Source organism: Protopterus annectens, chromosome 2.part0, assembly GCF_019279795.1.
Source record: "Protopterus annectens isolate FY-2018-M chromosome 2.part0, PAN1.0, whole genome shotgun sequence".
Classification (NCBI taxonomy): domain Eukaryota; kingdom Metazoa; phylum Chordata; order Ceratodontiformes; family Protopteridae; genus Protopterus; species Protopterus annectens.
This window is the reverse complement of record NC_056728.1, coordinates 434174065-434198901: the sequence shown is the minus strand read 5'-3', so window position 1 is coordinate 434198901 and position 24837 is coordinate 434174065. Positions and strand designations below refer to the sequence as shown.

Sequence of the window (24837 nt, the reverse complement as noted above, 5' to 3'; positions counted from 1 at the left end):
GCTGTTTCTAACAGGGAGTTAAAGGAACCAGGGTTAAGGGAAATTGTTAGTTCCTTGGTGTAAAATTTGTTTAACGAAAGACCAGAATTTGTTTAGGTTACATATATGGTTGTTTTGTAGATCAGAATAGTATTGTTTCTTATCAAAGTTGACTTGCTTTTTGGTAAGGTTATGAAGTTCTTTAAAGAGCTGCAGGTTTTGTGGAGTTTTAATTTTCTGCCACCATTTCCATGCCTTATGTCTACTTTGCATAGCACGTCTAACTCTGGCTACTAAGCCAAGGGGCAAAGTTAAATTTTGCTCTTTTTCTACGAAGTGGTGCAAGGCTATTTAGGATGCAGAAAAAGTTGAACTGAACCTTTCTACTGCCTCATCTAGTGGCAAGTCTTTTAGAACAGTTCAGTTAAATGAGATAAGAACAGCTAAGAATGTTTTGGGGATAAACTTTGCCAGATTATGAGCATTTGTGTAGATATGTTACTTGGCATGGTTAGTAATACATCTGATAGCATATACAGGACAGTGATCATCAAGGGATTCAAGAAGGGTTCCTGATACAGTGCACACAACTGTACTATGTTCATCATTAGATCACTGTTGCATTAGCCTAAGCTGTATGGGAGGAAAAAGAGCTTAGAAGGAAAGGCAGGAGAAGAAAGATCAGAATCACGGAGTCCCTTTAAAACAGTCATAGCAAAACCAGCTCTTGACCTACAGAAAGAATCTAATGTGTAGCACTATTAAAGGTGTGACCAGGAGACCAACTTACTGCCTCCAGTAGATATCTACAGTCCACTCCTTTCCACAGAGTCATGGTAACAGTCAAAGCCACGATAAAGTGGGCCCTGACCTTGTCTGGAAGCATCTCGTTATTGTGAGAGTAACAAAAAGCAACAGCATAAGTGACCCACTTAGAAATTGTCTGTTTTAACACTGATTACTTTCTATGAGGATTAAAAAAAGAGGCAAACACTTTACTTATAATTCCTCATGGTACTTGTCCTGTCAATCTATGTGAGCTGCCTGTAGACGTTCAGAGTCAAGGAGATGAACAGCCTGGATCAAAGTAAACTCTGAAACCACCTAAGGCATAAAGGAGGATTTGCTCTCAAAGTTACCCTATATTTGTGAAGAATGAGACAGGGTTGACTCACCATAAGAGCTTATAGCTTAGATACTCTTCTTGCATAAGTCAGAGCAATGATTAACACTATTTTCAAATCAGCCTCATGAGCTGGGTCAAAAGGAAAACATTTGTAAGTTTTTCCAGTATAAAATTAAGATCTCAGGAAGAATTCACCTGTCTTTGAGGTGAGAAGATAGGTAAAATTCCTTTTAAAGACTTTTTGACTTGATGCAGGCCAGCAAGAGGATGATCCATGGGCAGATGCACACAGCTGTCCGAAAGGTGAATCTTGAGAGAACAGTAAGAAAGGCCATATAAGTCACACAAATACTGACAAATTTGAGGAATACTGTCCTTAAAAGAGTGTTGGTTCTTACTATGGACTAGCCATACCTTTCAGAATCCTACAGCAAGAAATCTGGGCAAAGCTTAAAATAATGAAGACTGGGGGGGGTGATACAAATGTCGAAAAATATGGGGGGTGATACAAATGTCGAAAAATAGGGAAATATTTTAAATATTCCTCTCATAAACTTGAAAAGTTGCTTGAATAACAGGATTTATGTTGGCATGCATTTTCCGAGGGATATGAAGTTTGAAATTGAAATGTATATTATTTAGTGACTTTAATCCTCAGTGATTTGTCAGAAAAAACACAAATTTTGTATGGAACAGACCAACTATACGAGACGAAAATCTGGACAGTTGCTCTTAGCCTTCTTTCACTCCTCTTTAGAAAACAGGTGTCTTGAAAGGTATTAAAATTCGATCATCTAGATTAGTCAAGAAAGTCAAAGAAATTAAAGAATGTTGAAATTAGCACATTAATCAAAGGAAAATGACCTACCTCATGTTTGGGACTGACAGGCCTCTCTTTTTTATGTCTGCAAATTTGTTGTAATCTCTCATTATGACTGTCCTACCTTGGGGGCCCTCAGTACTATTACTACTTGCATTTTTGAGGAACCCTACATTGCTAAGAGGTCTTTGCTATTCAGTAAGCATTTGCCATATGAATATTCCTGCACAAAAGATGTCCGGCCTATGGTCATGGTTCATATAAAACATGCAAACCAAGTTTTTACTGTTCTTTGAAACTGTGTTTTATGTCAAAAGAGTATCAGCAAACAAAAGCAACTGGATCCATGAACAATCTTTGCAAATGCTGGGTTACTGTGGTAGTGCATAGAAAAACACTTTCACCATCCAAGCTTCTTCAGGCTTGAAGTAGATTTCTAATATAAGGTTAGTCTTTATATACTTTAGCTAATCACCTGACTTCGAAATGCTGTCCCATGATCTTATGAATCAAAAGCGGCTAAACGACTCCAAAGATCAAAGTAAAAGTGAAAAAGCAGCAAACTAAAGACCAGGAAGGAACCGGACCACAAAACTTATAAGCTTTCGTTCATTTAATAAAACACCACGAACTTCATCAGACTAAATACAAAAACTTGAATCCACCCTTTAAAATACTTGTCATGTGCAAAAAAATCATCCAATGACAAAATGCTTCAAATAAATTATTTAAATGACCACTATGATGTCATGAAAATTTAAAAATACACTACAACATTTTTTAACATTGCATATGTATAAAAGCATTTACATTAACAATTTTGGTACACTATGTGAACAGCATTTTAGGGACATTAGTAGATGGTCCCACACTACTGATAATGCTTGACTTAGCTACTAACAAGGATCTGAGAGTAATGAAGGCAGATAAGGGTGGGGCCCTAGTCATTATGCATACTGTGGACTATGAAAATGCTATGCTGCAACTTTTGAGTGACCATAAAAACTACAAACAGGTCAATATAAATGAAGTTTTATTGTTTTACAAGCATATGGACAACATTATTTGATTTGTTTTGTCAAGGTAATATTGGACACTCTGTATACATGTTCTTACAAGTTGAACATCCAAAGTTAGCAGTTCTCTTTGCTATTCCTAAAGTCTACAAATGCAGAAGTGCCCCCCCCCCACCCCCACCCCTTTAGACCCATAGTGTCAGCAGCATACCCTAAGACTGAACCAATTTCCATTTGGTTAGATAAAATTTTGAACCCTATTGTTCAAAGTTCAAGGTTTTATTTAAAAGATTCATAGCATATTTTAGAGTTGTTACTTGAATTTGATTTGGAAAATTTTTATATGTCAACTATATGTTTTGTAACACTTGATGTCACTTCCCTTTAAACAAGTATAGATCAAGAAGCTGGAATTGATTTATTTAGCGGATATCTGACTGGTTATACTGACTTTGACAATAAGATCAACACTGTGTGTTTTGAGGAAAATGATTCTGGAAAGTAATTTTTTTAAGTTTGGAACTAGTATTTTTCAGCAAATCTCTGGTGTGGCCATGGGTTCTAGAGTGACTCCCTCTTTTGCCAATCTAGTTATGGCTATGTGGGAGATAAAATTTCTTGCGACATATCCTTTGACTAAGAATATTTTACTTTACAGATGTTACATTGAAGATTTGTTTTTTTTTTTTTGTGGCAAGGAAATCTTGACAGTTTCCAGTTACTCTTGCAAGATCTGAATTGTTCCACCAGTTTTTTGAACTTTACCTTGGGGGGTTTGGGAAAATGATAGACTTCCTGGATATTCATTTGGAACTACTTGATGACAGTTTTAGTTTCAGTAGTATCATCCACAGGATGTCTACTTTTGTCAATCAGTACCTGCAAAGGGACAGTCTTCACCCCAACATATGAAGAGAGGTGCTGCCAAAGGACAACTTATAAGGTTGAGTCGTTTGACCAGTGAAGATTCTGTTTTTGATGGTGAGGTTAATAAACTGACTGGATTTTTTATAGCCACGGGATATGATTTGTTTTGGTTACGTAACATTGTTGCTGAAGTTATAACTCTCAGAGACAGTTTAGCTAGTCCCATATTGAGAGGCAATTTTAGTGTAGCAAGTAGGGTAAATCAAAACAACAAGGTGTTTGAACTGGCCTTCCCATTGCCCATTTCAGATGGAATGGACATTATTAGGCGTGTTATTAAGGAAAATTGAAAGGTGTTGCTTGGACATTCTGAACTGGTGGACGTCCTGGGTAATGAACCTTTGTTTACTTATAAAAAGGCATATGACATAAGAAGCATACTTGAAAGTACTTCTAAGACATCACAAAATGGGGTCAAAGAACCTGTTGGGACTTCTGCTTGTGGACATTGCAGGCAATGTAGATACTTAGCCAATTCAGGTTCTGTTGAGTTGAAACATTTCAAGAAAGTTTTTTGGGCAAAGGACAGGTTTACATGTGATTCTGTGGGTATTGTTTATCTTGCAGTATGTAATTATTGCACCAGTTTTTATGTTGGCAAGACCATCAGGTCTAAGCAGAAATATTTATGACCATGTGTTGGCAGTGAGAAATAAAGACAGGAATAATGCACTGGCAAGACATGTTTTATTATGTAACAATTTTAAGAAATTTACATTCTTTGTCTTAGATACAGTAGTTTGTGGTCCTTTGGTGGGCGATTTTAAAGCCTTATTAGAATGTAGGGAAAACTAAATGGCAGATAGCTTTAACAGCAGACTACCCACCGGGACTAAATGAAAAGTACAGTTCTGTACACTTACTATAAATGTAAATGTTCGCATTCACTGTTGCAGTCATCACAGTTCGGTTATCCGCCTGCAGGTAGCCCTCAGTTGGCCCGAATACCAGAGTCTTAGTATTTCTGTGCCGGATGCTGTCGCTTCTTCCATGACGTCAGGGGTATAAAACAGAAAGCAGATGCCATTACATCAGTTTTTCTTGCCCCAAATGTCAGGAGCCCCCAAATAGGGAGCCAGTATATGGTGGGGAACACCACCAGTAAAAAGTAAATACCAATGCCATTAGGAATGGCCATAGAGAGGAGAGGTAGAAAGATAAAGAAAACCAGGGGGCTGGAAGGAGGGAAACCAGGACTGCAATAGTGAATACACTCGAACATCTACATTTATGCTAAGTGTACACAACTGTACTATGTTCTTCGTGTTTCAATGTTGCAGTCATCACACTTGGGTTGATTCTCAAAGCTGAGGAAGGGTGGAGGCAGTCAAGAAAGGTTAGGGCTGGCTAGTAGGCCTTGCAAGACTGCTGTAGCAAATCCAGTCCTGGATTTAGAAAAGATAGGTAGGTAGTAATGCTTGGTGAAGGTGTGTACAGAACTCCATGCTGCACTTTCCAGAATGTCCCTGGCAGGGACTCCCTTGAGAAATGCTGTGGAGGTGGAGGTAGCCCTACTGGAATGTGGTCTGATCCCCTGTGGGGTAGGTTTTCCATGGTGCTTGTAGCAGAAATGGATGCAGTGTGCTAGCCATTTGGAAATGGTTTGTTTTAAAATGACCTTACCCTCTGCCCCTGTAGCAAAGCTGACTAGCAGCTGGTCAGATTTTCTGAAAGGCTTAGTCCTGTCAAGGTAGAACCTGAGCTGTCTGTGCACGTCCAAGGAGTGCAAGATCTTTTCCCCTTTATTCTGAGGGTTAGGGAAGAAGGTTGGCAAATGGATGGATTGGTTTAAAGGCACACTGGACACCACTTTAGGCATAAAGGACGGGTTAGTCCTGAGGGAAACCCTGTCAGCATAGAAAATAATGAAGGGTTCTCACAGCCATTAGTGCTTGTAATTCAGACAATCTTCTTGCTGAAGTTATGGCTAAAAGCAAGGCTGTCTTCCAACAGAGGAATTTTAACTCTGCTGAGGCAGCAGAAAGGAGGAAGCGTGAGCTTTTCCAGTACAAAGTTAAGGTCCCGAGCAGGGGTGGGTGTTCTCCTAGGGGGCCTTAAGTTGTTAGGCCCTCTCAGGAACTGTTTGATGAGAGGGTGAGAAAACAGAGGTGGCTCAGTATTATAATGAGCTGAGATGGCAAAGGCATGAATCTTAATGGAGGAGAAGGATAGGCCTGTGTGGAGTAGCTCTGCTAGGTAATCCAGGATTAGAGGTAAGGAGGGCACTGCTGTGCCCTTCCCTTGAGACTGATTCCAAGAACACCTTTTCCACTTTTCAGCATAGGATTTCCTACTAGGCCTTCTGGCTTCAAGAATGATGTCCAGCACCCGTTTGCTGAGGGTTGCTGGTGGGGTAGTCAAGGGATAAGCCAGGCTGCAAGGTTTAGGGTTTGCAATTGTGGATGCAAAATCTGTCCCTCCTGCTGAGACAGGAGGGTAGGAGTATGGTGAAGGTGCCAGGGTGGCACTGTCAGGCTGCGTAAGAGTGGGTACCAGTGCTGGCATGGCCAGTCTGGGGCAATAAGAATTGCCCTTGGTCTGTCCTGTTTTATCTTGAGTAGTACTCTTGAGAGAAGGGGCAGAGGGGGAAAAGGCATAAATTGAGAGGGTTTCCCATTGAAAGAATAGGGCATCCACCTTCCAGGCCCTGTTGTGAGGGTTTCTGGTGCAGTATTTGCTCAACTGGTGGTTTGTGGGGGAAGCAAAGAGGTCCACCTCTGGTGTCCGCCACCACTGGATCAGAAGGTTGAAGGTGCTGGGCTCCAATTTCCACTCGTGTGGGTCTAGGAGATTTCTGCTTAAGTCATCTGCCAGTGAATTTTGTTTGCCTGGCTGGAACTGAGTTTGAATATGCACTTGGTTGCTCAAGGCTATGTTCCACAGGGCCATGGCTAACCTGCAGAGTGGGTAAGAATGGGTTCCCCCTGTTTGTTTATGTACCACATAACTGTGGTGTTGTCTGTTTTTATAAGCAGTTGTCTTGGCAGGATTAGTTGTTTGAAGGCTGTCAGAGCATTCTGTACAGCTAGCATCTCTTTTTGATTGATGTACAGGAGAATCTGCCCTGGTCTCCAGTGGCCCTGAATGCATTTACCTGCCATGTGAGCCCTCTATGCATAGTCTCATGCATCTGTTGTCAAGGTTTGGGCAGCGATGGTTGAGTAAAAAAAAAGTCTCTTATTGTGGTTGCATGCTTCTGCCCACCAAAGGAACTCTGTCCTTAGACAAGGTATGATAGGAATGACTGTTTCCAGGTCCTGAGAATGTTGGCACCAAAGACTTTTTAAGTACCATTGATGTTTCCTCATATGCAGTCTTGCATATGGAACTAGCAGAGGCAATGAACCCTAGGGCTTGCAGTATTTTCCTTACATATAGCTGGGTTCTGGTGGCCATTTGTTTGAAGTAGTTTGTCAGATAGATCTGTTTTTCTGAAGTGAGAATGCCATCAGGGAAGTTGTGTCCAAGCTTGCTCCCAGGAATACAATCTTTTGACTGGGCACCAGTTGTGATTTCTTTTCATTGATGGTGTACCCCAATAAAGTGAAAAGGCTTTTTACAAATGCCAGGTGCTGAAGCAGCAAATCCTGACTGTACGCTTGCATCAGACAATCATCCAAGTATGGGAAAATTTGGATATTTCTCTGTCTGCAGTATGCAATGGCTGGGGCCAGGCACTTTGTGAATATTCTGGGCGCAGTAGATAAGCCAAAGGGAAGTGCAGAGAACTGACAATGCATAGAGCCTGCCTTGAAACGTAGATATTTTCTGCATGACTCCCTTACGGGGATGTGCAGATAAGCTTCTTCTAAGTGACTAACCAGGCATTCTTGGCTAGCAAAGGGAAAAGCTGTTGCAGGGTAAGCATCTTGAATTTTAGGACCACCAGAAAGGTGATGAGAATTGATAGATCCAGGATTGGGTGGCAAGAACCCTCTTCTCTGGGCACCAGGAAAAGTCTGGCATAGAAACCCTGACCCCTTTGTTCTACTGGAACAGGATGAATAGCTCTGATATTGAGCAGGGAAAGTACTTGCTTTTGAGCCTCTGCCCACTGGTTTGGAGGAAGGTCTGGAAACCCGCTTGGGGTTGGCAGTAGAATTTGTACCCCTGGAATACAATGCTTAGGACCCATCGGTCCTGAGTAATGGACATCCAGTTTTTTGCATGATGGGCAAGTTTTCCTCCTAGGGGCACAAGTAATTGGGCAGGGCTGGAAAGGATAATTGAAAAGTCATTGTGAACTTTTTCCATAAGGGGGTGGCTTACCATTCCCTGTTTTTGAGGTGGGGGCACTCAATTGTTTAGATCTCTGCATACCCTGAAACTGTAGTCTGGGTGGCCTGTTTCCCCTGGGTTTGGTCTGAGAAGGCCTGGAAGGGGCTGGAAAGGACCAGTTTTTTTTTTAAGGCCAATGCCTACTGAATCTAGGTGGCTGCACTTGTAAGAATTCTTTGACAGTTTGCATAGATTTAGCTTTTTCTTCCATCTTTTTAAGAATTTCTTCTTCTCTAGTGCCAAACAGTCCTTATTTAAAGTAGCGTCTAGTAATTTGGATTTGACACAATCTGGCAATGTTTGTTCCTTCAGCCAAGCATGCCTTCTCAGTACAGACCCAGTGACTGCAGCCCTGCAAGAAGGTTCTACAGCATCAAAGCCACACTGCAAAGTATGCTTACTAACTTGGTTTGCAGAATGCATTAGCTCCTGTAAATCTTTATTTTCTGCACAATCTGGAAGTAACACCATTTTTTGTTTAATTAGTTCCATAATATGTTGCTGATACTTCAACACGTGAAACTGGCAATTCAAACCCCTGATGGCAAGAGTTGCAGAGGTAAATACCTTCTTCTTACACCATCTGTCTAAAGCTCTGGAATCCCTGTCCAAAGAGGTATGATTTTTGGCTGTAGTAGCCTTAATACCTTTAGGTCCCTGGGAAATGGTCTCTGGATCAGCAGTAGGATTCTTGAAGAGAAATTCGTGGGAATCAGGAACTCTGTAGTACCTGTCAGGTTTCCTAGGGGCCTGGGGTAATGTATCTGGAGTAAGACTGGATTCTAAAAAAAACATCATCTACAACATCCAGGACAGGGGGTATAGCTAGAGGCCTGTGCTGAGCCAACTCTAAACATTCTCTGAGTCTCTTTTTTACACTGAGACTAGTCTTGGCATTCCCAGAGGAAATGCTCTCTTAAAGTATGCAAGGTTTCACCAAAAGAAAAATCCTCTGGAGGAGACTGGATTCCTCTGCATCTGAATCCTCATAGGCTGATAAGGGCATGTCCTGATAATCAGAATGGTCACACTCATCAGACTCCTGGTCTGTAGAATCATTAGGAAACTCAATTATTTGTCGTTTAGCAGGGGAAGGCTGGCTTCCCCTATTTAGGGGGATAAGGTCTTCAGCCATTCTAAGCATTTGTTTTTGTGGCATGGGAGCTTGAGCATGCGCTTTGGTAGTCGGTTTTCTAGGCGTAGTTCGTACTCTGGGCCTAAGAAACTCAGTAGTTTTGGCTAAAAATGAAGTTTCCGGTTTGAACCGAACATCGGTAGGTCAGAATACACCCTCAGAAGCCGGTGCCTGCACAGCGGCTCCAGACCCATCCAAGGTAGAAACATCCGCAGGTTTCATAGTTGAAGAAGCATCTCGCGGCATACCGGACTCTGGGTCTCAGCAGAGGCCTACAAATCCATAGAAGTGGGCATCAGGGGCTGCAAAGGTGCCTCACTGAGTACCGGCAGACTGGCGACTAACTTAACGGGGCTGCAAAGGTGCCTCACTGAGTACCGGCAGACTGGCGACTAACTTAACGGAAGAGTAGTCGGCAGTTTTGGACCTATGTGGTCTGTCTCTGTCTTTATCTTTACGTTTTTTAGGAAGATCGGTAATCGGATGGCTTACCGAAGCCATTTTGGAATACAGAGAATGAGAGCGAAAGAATTTAGTGACAAAGATAGCCCGACAACGAATGGTTCGGGTGTTAAACAAGGCACAAAACCGACAGCGAGGGACGTCGTGGTCTGGGCCTAAACAGGTGACGCAGTAAGAATGAAAATCTCTGTGAGGTATTTGCTTTCCACAGGCAAGACAATTGTTAACTTTTCTGACATCGGTTAGAGCAAGAAAAAAGGATCCCCAATGTGGTTTCAAGTTTTTGTATTTATTCTGATGAAGTTCGTGGTGTTTTATTAAACGAATGAAAGCTCATAAGTTTTGTGGTCTGGTTCCTTCCCAGTCTTTGGTTTGCTGCTTTTTCACTTTTACTATGATCTTATGAATTCAAACCAACAGCTGATTTCAAATGTCATATGACATACTAGGTGAAGCTGTGTTTCACAGTAGTCAAAGTGCTTAAGTAACAAGCAATTTGCTTAACTCAAAAGTAATAAATATATTAAAAAATAAATATGTATATGATAAAAACATTTTGAAATTAGTTACCATATATTTAAAACTTAAAAGTATGTACAAAATACTTTATTATATACATTAATTATATTGATTTTAAATCTTTCCCTGTAGTCAGTGAATCTGATTGTGCAAATACTTCAAACGAGGTGTTAGTGTTACTACGTCATTTAGTCCAGGATATATATGAGATTTAAATCTATATATCCATTTGAGCTCTTCTTGCTCTGTTAGTAAAGTGATGTTGCCACCTCTTAATGGTTTCAGTATTATAGTTAAAATTAAAAACTTTAAGGTATGTTTCTTGTTTGCAGATTGTATGTACTTATATAGGGCACTGGTTGGAATTTGTCTTCTAATTTCTGAAAGATATTGTTTTATTCTTTCAGTTTTCTATTTGTTTTCCCTATATAATATGCTGCACATTCTGTGCATGTAGCTAGAAAAACAAGATTTTCAGAATTACAGTTTCCATAGGTTTGTAGTATAAATTGTGCACCTGTTACTGGATGTATGAAACTTTTTTCAGTATTGATTGCAACACAATAAACACATTTACCACATTCGAAAGCACCTTTCTTCTGACTTTTAAAAGAAAAGTGATATTTGGTTTGTTCCTTGTAGCATAACATATTTTTAAGACTGGTTATTCTTTTATAACTAGGACAAGATTAACTTCTGGCATATCAGTTAAGATAGGCCAATATTTTTTAATAACATTCTTGATGTCTGGGGTATTTCTATCATATGTTAAAGTAAATCTACATTTCTGAGTATTCGGGTTAGGGTATTACTGTTTGGTAATGGATTAAAAAATATAGGTTTAGCTGTATCTGTGCTTTTATTTACTACGACTTCTTTGATTCTATCTACAACTACTCTTTTATAATCTCTAGCTGTGAATTCTGCCACTGCATAGTGTTATTTTTGGTGTTTAGCCTTGCTATCCTAGTAAATTGATTTTGTACAACACTTTGATAAATATGTGGGGGATGCATGCTTGACATGTGTAAGTAGCTTGTTCGTTCTTACTGACTTTCTATGCAGAGAGGTATCAGTCTTAAACAATTCATCTTTAGACAATGCTACATTGAGAAAAGAAGAAGTTATGTACTCACCATAACGTTCCATGTGTGTTGTCCATCTTCGCCTTCATTCATACTAGGCTGGGTTCGGATCCGATCAGTCTCGGCCTTTATTTCCAAGCTCAAGGCTCTCTGCCAGATCGTGGCTAAATCCCTATCCCAGCATGCACTAGAACCCTATCCAGATCAGGTTTGCCCTAATTATAAGGCTATAAGTATTTCCAATGTACTTATAGCCTTATAATTAGGGCAAACCCAATGTAGTAACTAGAGGCTGATGAAGAAGGATGGAGGACAATGATAATCCAATTGTGTAGACTCGGCCAGAAGGAAAGGGGGAAGGAGGGTGGGATGTAAGAATGAAGATGAAGATGGACACAAACATGGAATGTTATGGTAAGTACATAACTTTCTTTATGTGATGTTGTCCTACCTCACCTTTATTCTTGCTAGGTTGGGACACCGTTCCTAACACAGTCTCTGGTGGCTCAAGGGAGAATATTCCTCAGAATCATGAATCCAAGAGGCCCTACTCCTGGCGGCCAAATCAATTTTGCAATGGGTGATAAAAGTATGTGGTTTAGCCCATGTTGCTGCTGCATAAATGGTATCCATTGGTAATTTAGCCAAAAAATGCTGATGAAGCTGTGATTGCTCTTGTAGAATGGGCTTTAACTCTTCCTGGAAGTTTTTAATTTTGAGACTTGCAGAGAAAAGTTATATAGTCTAAAAGCCATTTAGAAAGTGTAACCGTAGAGACAGGAGATCCTTTCTTTGAATCTGAAAAAGAAACAAACAACTGATCAGATTTTCGAAATTCTGCAGTTCTCTGCAAGTAAAAACATAACTGTCTATGTACATCCAGTTGATGTAAGATGTATTCTTCCACGTTTTCATAATTTGGGAAGAAAACTAGTAATTCTATAGTTTGGTTCAAACTTGTTTCTGAAGTTATCTTGGGCAAAAAGGGTTTGTTCGTAAGGACACCCTGTCTCTATGGAAAAGCAAGTAGGGGGGCTTTATGGTCAAAGCTTGCAACTCTAACACCCTTCTAGCAGAGGTGATTGCTATCAAGAAAATAGTTTTCAGAGTCAAGAATTTCATCGTAAGATGATGCTGGTTCAAAAGGAGGGAAAACTATGAGGGAAAGGATGAAATTTAAGTCCCATGCTGTTGGAGGGTCTTTGATAGGTGGTCTTAACAAGGTTCCCTTAAGAAAAGCTTTGCATAGTTTATGAGACATACCGGAGCCCGAGTCTCTGAAATGAAAACTGGAGATTGCTGTTAGCTGAACCCTAATTGCAGCTGCAGCAGCTCAGTCATTAAACAGTTTTGCTGGGAAATCCAGAATGAAACTGACTGAAGCAAAAAAGGGGTCGATGTTACTGTGAGTAGCCCATAAAGAGAATCTTTTCCATTTGCTTTTATACATATTCCTTGTTGAAGCCTTATGAGAAGAGATTAGAATGCGTTTAACTTGAGAGGAGTGGTTTGGAAACCTGGCTATCGTTGGAAATGGAGCAGCCAAGCTGTCAGTTTGAGGGTCTGAAGGGATGGATGGAGCGTTCCTGATGCAGGAGTCAGAAGGTCTGGAACTGGGTCCAGAATCCATGGCTCCTCTCAAAGATGAAGCCATAGGAAGGACAACCAGATTTGATGAGGCCAGTGTGGAATGACGAGTATCAAGTCCCTTCCCAAACAACTGGCTTTCTGGAGGACTTTTGGAATTAGTGGGAAGGGGGAAAGCATACAGGAGGCCCAGGGGCCAATAGTTGACAAGTGCATCCCTTGGTGACTCCCCCAGAGGGGGAATAAGGGCAAAGTAGCTGCTGCATTTGGCATTCATGGATGCTGTAAAGCGACTGCAGCAAGGCTGGCCCCATTTTCGGAAAACCTTTTCCGCTACTTCTTGATTTAGGGACCACTCATGAACCATCAGAATCGCTCTGCTGAGTCTGTCCACTATTACGCTGGATTTCCCTGGGATGTGTGTTACCAGAAAACGTTGGGAGGAGGTTGCCCATTGCCATACTCTCAAGGCCTCTCGACATAGGGGGTAAGATCTGGTTCCTCCTTGTTTGTTTATGTACCACACAACTGACATGTTGTCTGTCTGGATTGCAATAGTTCCCAGAGGAAGAGAGTCATGGAATGCTTGCAACACTAAAAGCACTGCTGTCAGGACACTGATGTAGAAGTGGGCCTTATGATCCTGCCAGACGCCTTGGACTGTCTTTCCTAGATAATGCCCCCCAACCCTATCTGAGAGGCATCCGTGGTTACTGTGGCCAGTGGTAGGGGAAGTACAAATGGTCAACCTAGAGTCAGGTGAGGGGAGTAAAGCCACCAACAAAGATCCTGCTTGCAAGTTTCTGTTATGATTATTTTGTGAGACATTGGTAGTTTTTGCATCGACCACTGAGTGGACAGCAGCCACGGAAGAATTCTCATGTGCTGACGAGCTAGTGGGACCAAGACTATCGCTGCTGCCATGGTTCCCAGAGATTTTAGAAACATCTTTGCTTGGGCTTTCTTCCTTCTCAAGAGGTACGTCACCTGATGTCTTAGGACTTGGATCCTTTCTGGTGGAAGTCTTGCTGTCATTTGTGTTGTCTAATTCTGCCCCTATGAATACCACATGCTGAGAGGACACAAAGGCAGATTTCTCAAAGTTTATTGTAATCCCTAGGTGGGAGCAGAGGTGTAAGGCTGTGTCCCTTGTTTTTATCAGAAGATGCCTGGTCATGGTGGTTAGGAACCAGTCGTCTAAATATGGAAAAATCAGAATCCTAGATATCTCAAGTGAGCAGCTACTACTGCCATATATTTGGTAAACACTCTGGGGACTGTAGTGAGGCCAAAGGGAAGACCTCAAAATTGGTACTGACTGGCTCCTAGCTGAAAACACAGGTGTATCCTGGATTACCTGTCCATTTTTACGTGGTAGCATGCATTCTGGAGATCTACAGAGCATATCCAATCGTCTTTTTCCAGGAATGGGAGTATCGACTGCAGTGTTCCCATCCAGAACTTGGTCTTTTTTACTGATTTGTTTAGAATGCTGAGATCCAGAATAGGTCTCCAGTCCCCTGTTTTCTTTGAAACTAAAAAGAATCTTGAGTAAGTTCCGGATCCTATTTGGTCTGCAGGGACTTTTTGGATGACTCTTTTTTGTAGCAGCTTTTGAATTTCTAGAGTTGCTCATTCCTTTTGACTGGGTGGGACATCCAGAACCTTTTTTTAACTTCGGAATGGGAAGGGGAAAAAGTGATGGTGTAACCTCTGGATATTATGCTTTGTACCCATTTGTCTTTTGTCAGTTGTTGCCAGGCAAACATAGGCGACCCCCGACTGCCTCCAGAGCTAAACAGTTGGGCCTCCATTCAGGAGAGCTGAAAGGGCCTACCAAAGAAAGATTCGCTGTCGCCCTGATTCTGCAGACCCCCTCTGCCACGAGGTTAGTGCCTTCCATTATTACTCCCCCCTCTGCCTCCGGGAGAAGTTTCACCACGGGTGTCCTGAAGAGCTCTTTGAGATTTCCGGAACCACATATTACCACTACCTCTCCGACCTCTAGGATAAGGTCTAGTTGCCATGGAAAAACAGACTCCTATGGCAGACTGAGTCTTTCCCTCTTGTTCACACCTGGTGAGTGTGTCCTTTACCTTAGGCTTGAATAAGGATGAGCTGTCAATTGGGGCATTTAAAGGAAGATTTAAAGGGCTCAGCAAAGTCACATAAGTGCATCCAAGAATGTCTCCTTAGGGAAATTCCAGAACCCGCTGCTCTACTCGCCTCATCTTCTGCATACGAGATGAGTCTCAGGGAGGCGTTGACAAATGAATTTAAGGTAGAGAGCTGAGAGGATACTTTGTCCACAACCCCTTCAGCTACTGAACCTTGCAGAGTATCTCCTAGCTCTTTCAGGAGATCCCTCTGCAGTCTTGTAAAATGAGTGAGGTAGTGCAGTGATCTGAGAGAAAAAGTCGCTGAAGAAAAAAATGCATGTTTCATACCTGTTCATAGTCCGAGACTCCTTGTTACGAGGATGGACATAAGATGATGTCTCAGAGTTCCTTCTTGGTGGCTGCCGCTACAACCATAGCATCTACTGGGACTCCCTTGGTTAGAAAAACCTGATCTGAGGGGGATGTAATAAATTTGTTTGGCCTCCTAGGAACAGGTTCCATTGAATCTGGGGACTCCCACGTCTTTCGAGAAACTATGTCCATAAGTTTATCGAAAGGCAGAGACACCCAAGAGGTGGAAGGGTGAGATCCAAAAGCCTTCAGGTATACAGACTCCTCAGCAGAAGGGTTGGTGGACTTCCAACCACCACTCTGCTTTAGCATTTCCACCATGTCTCCAAAGGAGACAACATCAGGAAGCGACCGTGGGTACCTTCAGCTTCAGGGAAGTCTGTATCAGAAGTGATGGACTCCACTGGGGAATCTAAGTGCTTCCTCTTGCACAGTCTCTTCCGAAGGACCTCCTCAGAAGGGTACTCTGGTGAGGTTTCGGAAAAGTGGGGTGTGCCTTGTGGGGCATCCTGAGGCTTAGGATCTCTGCATCCCTGTGGATGCAGGGGTATAGAGGCAGACACTGATGCTTTAGAGGGAGGAATATCCAGAGATGATTGTGGACCTGTCTATGGAGACAGCACCCTCCTCATTACCTCGAAAGCCCCCCGTCCCTGATCCAAGGATATCCCTGGATCCGAAGAAGCTGATGGACCCCCCCCCCCCGGAACCAAAGACGATGGACCTGAGATTGATGTAGGAGCTGAACTCAGCCAAGCCGCAGCCCGGAGAGGCAAAGTGGGATCCAGCGAATGCCCAATCCAACTCCCCCTGACCCAACTGGAGAGTGTTGGCTCCTAGACTTCTCCAGCTCCGATGGAGCTGAGGACATTTGAGTAATGGCCGGATCTGTCGAACCTGTGGTAGGTCTCGGATCAGACAATTCCACTAAGACCAGCTCCGGATCTTCTGACTCCGAAGCCAGGGGTTGGATCGGAGGAGAAATCAGAGCTGAAGAGAATGATGTCGTAGGATCTGAAGCCCTCAGAGTCAGATCCAACAGTAACTTGACCAGCGCCGGGGTCCTTAAGAGCTTCTGCACCACCCGATCCACATCATCATCTAATAGACTCCTAAAAGACTGAGCTAAGGAGGTGGGGGATTTTGACCTTTGTAAAATTGGAGATCTAAGAATAGGGGAGAACAGTTCCAAGGTTGGAGACCAGCTCCTTAATTCGAACTCAACCGGCACTAGAAGGTGTCGAAGCTGATGAAGTTTTGTCAGATCTGATAACCTTCAGATCAGAGGAGAATCATTTTTGAATCTTTTGTGTTGGCTCCAATAAAGTGGAAGAGGAAGACCTCTTCCCAGAGTTATCAGACTTGTTAGACTTAGAAGTGGGGGACTTGTCAGATTTGGATGAACCCGGACCATCTTCTAGTGCCTCTGAGAAGGTTTTTTTTTTAAAAGTCTTTTCAGGATTAATTTGTATTTCCTCTCCAGGAGCGCTCTACAATTGAAAGCATGGCAAATACAGCATGACTCCTGGAGATGGATGGCCCCAAGGCAATAAACACAAAGTGTGTCTGTGTATCACTCGGGCATTTTCTTTCCACATCTGTTACATTTGTAACATTTTTTGAAACCCACTGGTTTCGATTCCTTACCAGACATTTTAAAGAATAACTACATTAATAGAAAAAGAGAAGAGAAACTTTTTTTTTAAAAAAATAGATATATAGCTAAGCTACACCCTCTAACTTAAATGGGTGAAGCTATAGGAAAAATAGGGAAACACACAAGGGAAGGGGAAGTGACAAAGCCCTCTAATTTAAATGGGCCTTGACCAGAACAAACAGAAATAAGAAAAACCCCTCTAAGTTAAACAGGCTGAGTTACACTCCTCTAACTTAAATGAACTGTAACAAAAGTATGGTAAAAACACTAGCAAGAAATTAGAAGGAAAAAGGCTAACAGTTTAGCGCACAATAAAAGCCGGGAGAAGGAACAAGAAGGCCTAATGAAAGATAACGGCCATTTGCAAAACCACAACACAATAGCAAAAAAAATAACTAGCCACTTATTCATGCTAATAAAGACAAATTTCAGAAGAAAAATTTGAAACTTTGAAATAGCAAAAAAACAGGTAAAGAAAGATAATACTTAGCCAGAGCTAACAGATGAACACACGATCTTGTTTAGCTTCAAACAAGATCTGGAGAGGGTTCTAGTGCATGCTGGAATAGGAACTGAGCCACGAGCTGGCAGAGAGCCTCAAGGTTGGAAATAAAGGCCAAGATGGATCTGAGGATCAGATCCGAATCCAACCTAGTAAGAATGAAGGCAAGACAGGAGATCACATCTGACATTACTGGAAGATAATTAATTTTTAAATTTTAGAAAGTCAGAGGTTTCAGTGATATATTTCTGGAAGTCCTTAAATTCATTTTCATTACCATGCCAGAAAATAATTAAATTGTCCACAAAGCTTTTATAGAAATTCCCCAGACTCTAAGCCCGAAGAAGCCTGGATGGTGAAAGTGTTTTTTTTCTATGCACTAGCGCAGTAACCTTCAATAAACCAGCATTTGTTAAGATTGTTCATGGTTCCATCTGCTTTTGTTTGCTGATACTTTTGGATATAATTTTAAAGAACTGAACTTATTACTACACTAATACTGACTATGTTCACCTTATGTCAAAAGAGTGGTCATGATAAAGGGCCTCAGTCACAGATGCTGGCTCCTTTTTTACAAAAGATAAAAATGTGATAAAATATTAAATTTTAAGACTAGAGTACAAGAAAATCAACTAAGACAAACATTTCACTATTACAAGTACTTATGCATGGACTTCTAACAAAAAAAAATGAAGAAAAGTGTAAGCGAGGGTCAGAAGGGTGGGCATTCATTTTTTTTTGGTGGGAAATTCATCTTCTTGAAGAAAGTTAAAAAAACCTTGCTGACAGTACTTAAAACAAGCACAGGAATCACCATTTCACTGAGTTCCATGCACTGCTGTCATCAGTACTGGAAAAAGAGATCAGATACTGCAACTGCCTGAAGACTATGGCAAAGGGTTCTAGCAACACACTGCTGTTCAATATAAGTAATCACAACCAACTGATGAAATCTTATTTGAAGAAAGACAAACTGAAAGACAAATTATCCCTAAGACATGCCTTGGCTTTCATTTTTTTTTTTTATTTATTATATATTCAACCACAGTCAAGGTATTTCACAATAAAGTCTAACGAGATTCATCCAAAAATCAAAGATATGCCACTACGTACACACTATATAGTAACATAAATCTTACCTGTGTACTCTGGACACTTCAGGCAGATTTCTTTCAAGAATGTTTCTGAGGTCATATCAAATGTTCTCAAGTTTAGTTCTGTGCCTAATCCTGTGATTTCTAGTTGCAGTACCGGTACTTCTAGGTGCTTGGCTCTGCGACAGATCTGCAGCAAAATCTAGACAATTGAAAATTTCAGAAAAGGATAAGCATTAAATGTTTTTTTCTATACCGTTATATACTTGCAATCCACAATACTACTTATTTGCCAAAAATTCATGGACAGTCTGTTGCTAACTCCTGTAACTGCCTGGAAAAGACTGATTTTTGTGCTCAGATCAGAACAGAAAAGTTTAAGCAAGTAGATCAACTCCTGATATATAACAGGACTTCCACAGTACAGCAATCTACTCAGTGCCACACACGGCATTTAGTAACAAGTAAAGGAGACAAAGGCAACCTAAAACAGCAGCACAGACCATCTCTAGATATTAATCACATGACCAAAGACTCAAACAATAAAGGCTTAGTGTTGATGTAGGACTTAGCAAGTATTCATCACTAGTTTTCCTTATCATATTTTTATGCATTATGCAAATAAGAATGTACAGACAAAAGACAAGTCCAAACCCCTCCATGAAAGGCGCGCACACAACGATGACAGCCAAAAGTGAACATGTAAGGAAAAAACAGATAACTGATAACACAGTCTGAATTATTCATGCCTCCTTACTCTATTTATAACTATATTTCATAATAAACAGTCAACGTCTTATAACCTCTGTCAATTTTCAGTACCAATGAGACCGTATCTCTGTATCCCAGTACCATAAAATGCAAAAGAGATAGCAAATAAAGTGACTCTGAACTGGAACTGCCCACGTGACCTGCACAAGCTGGCAAAAGGGGTGATAACACTTTAAGAAGGGTAGGACAGAATATTTATACCCAAAGAACATTCTTCACTTTTACCATTCACAGGTTTCCCATCACTCTGCTACTTCATTTAACTCCCATTTCATCCATTTAACACGGTGTAGCACCTTACCCATCATTACTCCCTAGGCTCGGTCATAAAGTCCTCATTGTTCACAGACTGCTACCTTTCTGTCCTTCACTTCCTGATTATTTATTATATAGCTAGTATTAGCACTAGCCACAACAATTTCCTACCATTAAGTGCCCAATCATCCATTCCAGAATGGGTTACAACAACATAATTATATATATATTTGGGGGGGGGCTAGACGAGTTATGGCAACAGTTTAACTGCGGAGCTGCAAACCTCAGATGAGTGAATAGAGAGCATTTTCTCAATGTGTGGGTTTTAAAAATGCTTCTTGTCAAGCACACTAATTCCTATCAACCATGTTGTGTGATGCCTAAATATTCACTTCACAATGACCCAGAAAGTGCAGACAGCAACTCATGGCAAGCCCACTGGGCTCCTTGATATCATTGCTAAACAAAATACTTCCCAACACTACCAAACCTAGATTTCTGAAAGCCAGGAATGCAAAAAGCATAAAGTAACTAGCAGCTAAGTCACATTTCCTAAAGTTCGACATGTAGTTAAACTCTACAAGTAACCAGGTATTGCAGGCAAAAAGTAATGAGGCAATAAAAGGAAAAGATCTTATTTGAAAATAGATGCATTTGATAGATGACCTGTAGAATCGCCATAAGCAGAACAACCTTTAGCTAGTGGAATTCAAAGGATGGCTGGAAGGAAACAATTTAAGAGTATAATTAAAAAGACATTTGGCAGCATCACTGAACAACCCCACCAGACTGTTAATGAATGGATGTGCAAAGCCTTCTCTTACAGGTGCTAACAGAGCGTCAAAAAACGTTGTCTAAGTGCATATCCTGTATTACAAGACTTCTCTCTCTTTTTAACTCATTAACACCTATGTGGTGGGGAATGGTGCATCTCTAAGCCTACACACAGCTTGAATTCCTGGGCAGTTTTCTGAAAAGTAAACTTAAAAACTATAAAACAGATAAAAGTAAATATTTTGTGAACAATAAAAACAAAAATTATTAAAACTGCACAGACCACAATGTTATAATTAAGAAATATTCTTTACAGTGATAATACTGCATTCATAGTCTTTCCATAAATACTGTAATATATTTCACAAATTCTCATATCTTGGCAACTGTACAACTTAGACATATATTATTAGAACATTTTTGTTAACCAGACAAACTTTCATATGACAAGAAATTCTTCTGTGAGGGTATGTTATTGAGATATTTACAGAAACATGGAAATGTGCTTAACTGTATAGTTAGCAATATAAATAATTCTGATTATCACTCAAAATGTGCAACTTAGAATGCAAGTATCACTGACTGTTTTCTTCAATAACATCTAAGGGTTCACCTGATGTCATATAAAAGTTGTAAATCACTTTTCTGCAGTATTACATACATGTGGAAATATTGTTTATTTTCATAATCATATGCAAACAATTAGCAATAACCTCAGGTACAGTGTGATATAAATGGACATTAACAATGAATGTCCCTGTCTCCCACAATGACATACCACACCACAGCCATCAATAACATCCAGAGCACTCAGTTATGAAAATATGAACACAAATATGAAAATATAAATAACTGACAAATAGTGATTAATTTCTCGAGTGCAGCACATCCTAGATTAACAATCTTGGTGCAATTATGCTAATAAATCCTTGCACTTTCTAATACTGCCTATTTCTAGCTGCTAAGTTGCTTAGTTTAAACGTAAGGCACTGTATGTGAGAATGGGAAATATACAAAAAAGGAATTTTAGGCTTGAATGACTTAAGTGTCCTACAACCTTGGTATTAAAATGCTAAGGAACTAAGCATTCTTCAGTGGCTGAGCCATTTACACGACTTTCGCAAAAGCACATGCGACGGGCAGACTTTAAATATTCTGTCTCAACACAGGAGATGCACAAGAAGGGACTACCAACACAATGCAATCAGATGTGGTAAGAATATACATAAACAGTACTCTACATTGTTGTTAGCATGTCATGCAACTGGGATAATTTACAGAAAATTGACAGAGGTTATAATTTACAGCTCTGTCTAATGACCCTACGCAAACCCTGGACAGTGCTTGCAGTGGGGATGGACAGTCCATGCAGTGGGGATGTTTTCTCCAGGTAGGTGAGCATCCTGGAGAAGCTGCCAAGTTCTCAACTTGCACATTACAAAGTTGCATGGACCCTTATTTCGAGTCCAGGCAACTTTATAAACATGTGAGTTGAGAACAGATTTAACACACTATCAGCATCTGATCAGCCATTGGACAACTTTCTGCTCCTGAAGACTGCCCTGTTGATGGATTATACATCGCAGGTCGTATTTTGTCTCTTCCTCTCCCAATTGTCAAGCATCATGTTCCTTGTCATGAATAAGTTTTCCAATAAATATTTCCATTTACATCTTTCCTTGGTACCCCACTTCTCCTGCTTCATAAAAATTTTCATAACATTTCTGATATATTTCTAATCCCTCTAACAAGATCACTGGTTATTTTCAAGTCACAGGATCCTTACGTTTGGCCACAACTATTGCCCAAGTCATTCCAAAAGCTTTTGTGCTCTACACTTATCAAAAATAGTGGTTTAACAGCAACCTTTCTAAACTTAACCATTATATCCAAATATTCCCTTATTCTCCCATCATTGTCTGCAGTTGCTCTTTCTCCTTGTTCTGAGATTCCATTTCTTCAACAGTACTTTAATCTTTGTCAAACAAACTAAATAAATCCAATTACTTCTCTACCACATCACTTACTTCTACCATGTTTTTAAACTCATTCTGCATTTTATCCCATTGGATAAGTCTGAAAGTTGTCAGTTAAATACATGTGCTCCTATCATCATCTTCTTTCGGCTGTTCCCGTTAGGGGTCGCCACAGCGGACCATCTGTTTCCATTTTTTCCTGTCCTCTGCATCTTACTCTGTCACACTAACCACCTGCATGTCCTCTCTCACCACATCCATAAACCTTATCTTAGGCCTTCCTCTTTTCCTGTTACCTGGTAGCTTCATTCTTAGCAACTTTTTCCCAATATACTCAGCATCCCTCCTCAGCACATGTCCAAACCAACGTAATCTTGCCTCTCTGGCTTTGTCTCCAAACCTTCCAACCTGGTCTGACCCTCTAATATATTTATTCCTAATCCTGTCCACCCTCAACACACAAAGTGCAAATCTTAACATCTTTAACTCTGCCACATCCAGCTCTAACTCCTGCCTTTTTGTCAATGCCACTGTTCCAAACCCATATAACATAGCTGGTCTCACTACCCTCTTGTAGACCCTTCCCTTTCACTCTTACCGGTACTCGTCTGTCACAAATCCCTCCTGACACTCTTCTCCACCCACTCCCATCCTGCCTGTACTCTCCTCTTCACCTCTTTTCCACACTCACCATTACTCTCAACTACTGATCCCAATTATTTAAACTCATCCACCTTCGCCACCTCTACTCCTTGCATCCTCACCATTCCTCTATCCTCCCTCTCATTCACACACATATATTCTGTCTTAGTCCTGCTGACCTTCATTCCTCTTCTCTCTAGAGCACATCTCCATCTCTCCAGGGTCTCCTCCACCTGTTCCCTACTCTCACTACAGATCACAATGTCATCTGCAAACATCATAGTCCATGGGAACTCCTGTCTGATCTCATCTGTCAACCTGTTCATCACCACTGCAAATAAGAAAGGGCTCAGAGCTGATCCTTGATGTAATCCCACCTCCACCTTAAACACATCCGTCACTCCCACCACAGACCTCACCGCTGTCACACTACCCTCGTATATATCCTGTACCACTCTTACATACTTCTCTGACACTCCTGACTTCCTCATACAATACCACAACTCCTTTCTAGGCACCCTGTCATATGCTTTGTAAGTCTACAAAAACACAATGCAATTCCTTCTGACCTCCTCTGTACTTCTCCATCAACACTCTCAGAGCAAACATCGCATCTGTAGTGCTCTTTCCCGGCATGAAACCATACTGCTGATCACTAATCATCACGTCCCTTCTTAATTTAGCTTCCACTACTCTTTCCCATAACGTCATGCTCTGACTGATCAATTTAATCTCTCTGCAGTTACTACAGCTCTGCGCATCACCCTTATTCTTAAAAATCGGTACCAAAACACTTTCTCCATTCCTCAGGCATCCTCTTACTTTCCAAGATTTCAATAAACATTCTGGTTAGAAACTCCACTGCCATTTCACCTAAACACCTCCATGCTTCCACAGGTATGTCATCTGGACCAACAGCCTTTCCATTCTTCATCCTCTTCATAGCTATCATTACTTCCTCCTTGCTAATCCATTGCACTTCATGATTCACTATCCCCACATCATCCAATCTTCTCTCCCTCTCATTCTCTTCATTCATTAACCCCTCAAAGTACTCTTTCCATCTGCTCAACACATTTTCCTCGCTTGTGAGTATGTTTCCCTCATTACCCTTTATCACATTTACCTGCTGCACATCTTTCCTACCTCGGTCCCTCTGTCTAGCCAATCAGTACAGGTCCTTTTCTCCCTCCTTAGTGTCTAACCTTTAATACAACTCTTCATATGCCTTATCCTTAAGCCTTTGCCATGCACCTCATCTCCTTATACTCCTGTCCACTTTCTTCATCTCTCTGACAATCCCACTTCTTTGCCAACCTCTTTCTCTGTATACTCATATATACATGCGCTCCTATGAAATACAATAACTGGGCTAGATCAGATATAAATTACATCCTAATGAATGGGTGGTGCAATGGTGCAGTGGTTACTGTTGTTGCCTTACAGCACAGGGTTGTCCGGTTCAATTCTCGGCGGAGGTGCCTTCTGTGCAGAGTCTGCATGCCCTCCCTGCATTTGCGTGGGTTTCCTCCCACATTCCAAAGACATGCGTTTCACCCCCAGGCCTCCACTTAAAATGGACTCTGTCCCATTCGGACTTTCCTAATAAGCCAATTTTAAATAAATAAATAAATAAAATGATATTCAAATTCTAAGTTTCTGCTTCTGAATGCACATCTTCCATACCATATATTCTCAAATGCTTCTTCAAAAATGTACTCTTGTCATATTTTCCCTTCTACACTCCCCTAATACATCCTC

The 24837-nt window shown here is 41.0% G+C and overlaps 1 protein-coding gene across 2 annotated transcripts in view; it reads right to left on the bottom strand.

Moving 5' to 3' along the window:
- The window catches only part of VPS13A (vacuolar protein sorting 13 homolog A), a 4910496-nt gene that overhangs the window by 2716955 nt on the left and 2168704 nt on the right, over positions 1 to 24837 (bottom strand). For both annotated transcript variants that reach the window (XM_044060868.1, XM_044060869.1), the window contains exon 26: positions 18704 to 18860. In XM_044060868.1, the coding sequence (XP_043916803.1) occupies positions 18704 to 18860 (157 nt within the window). The remainder of the gene's footprint in view (positions 1 to 18703; positions 18861 to 24837) is intronic.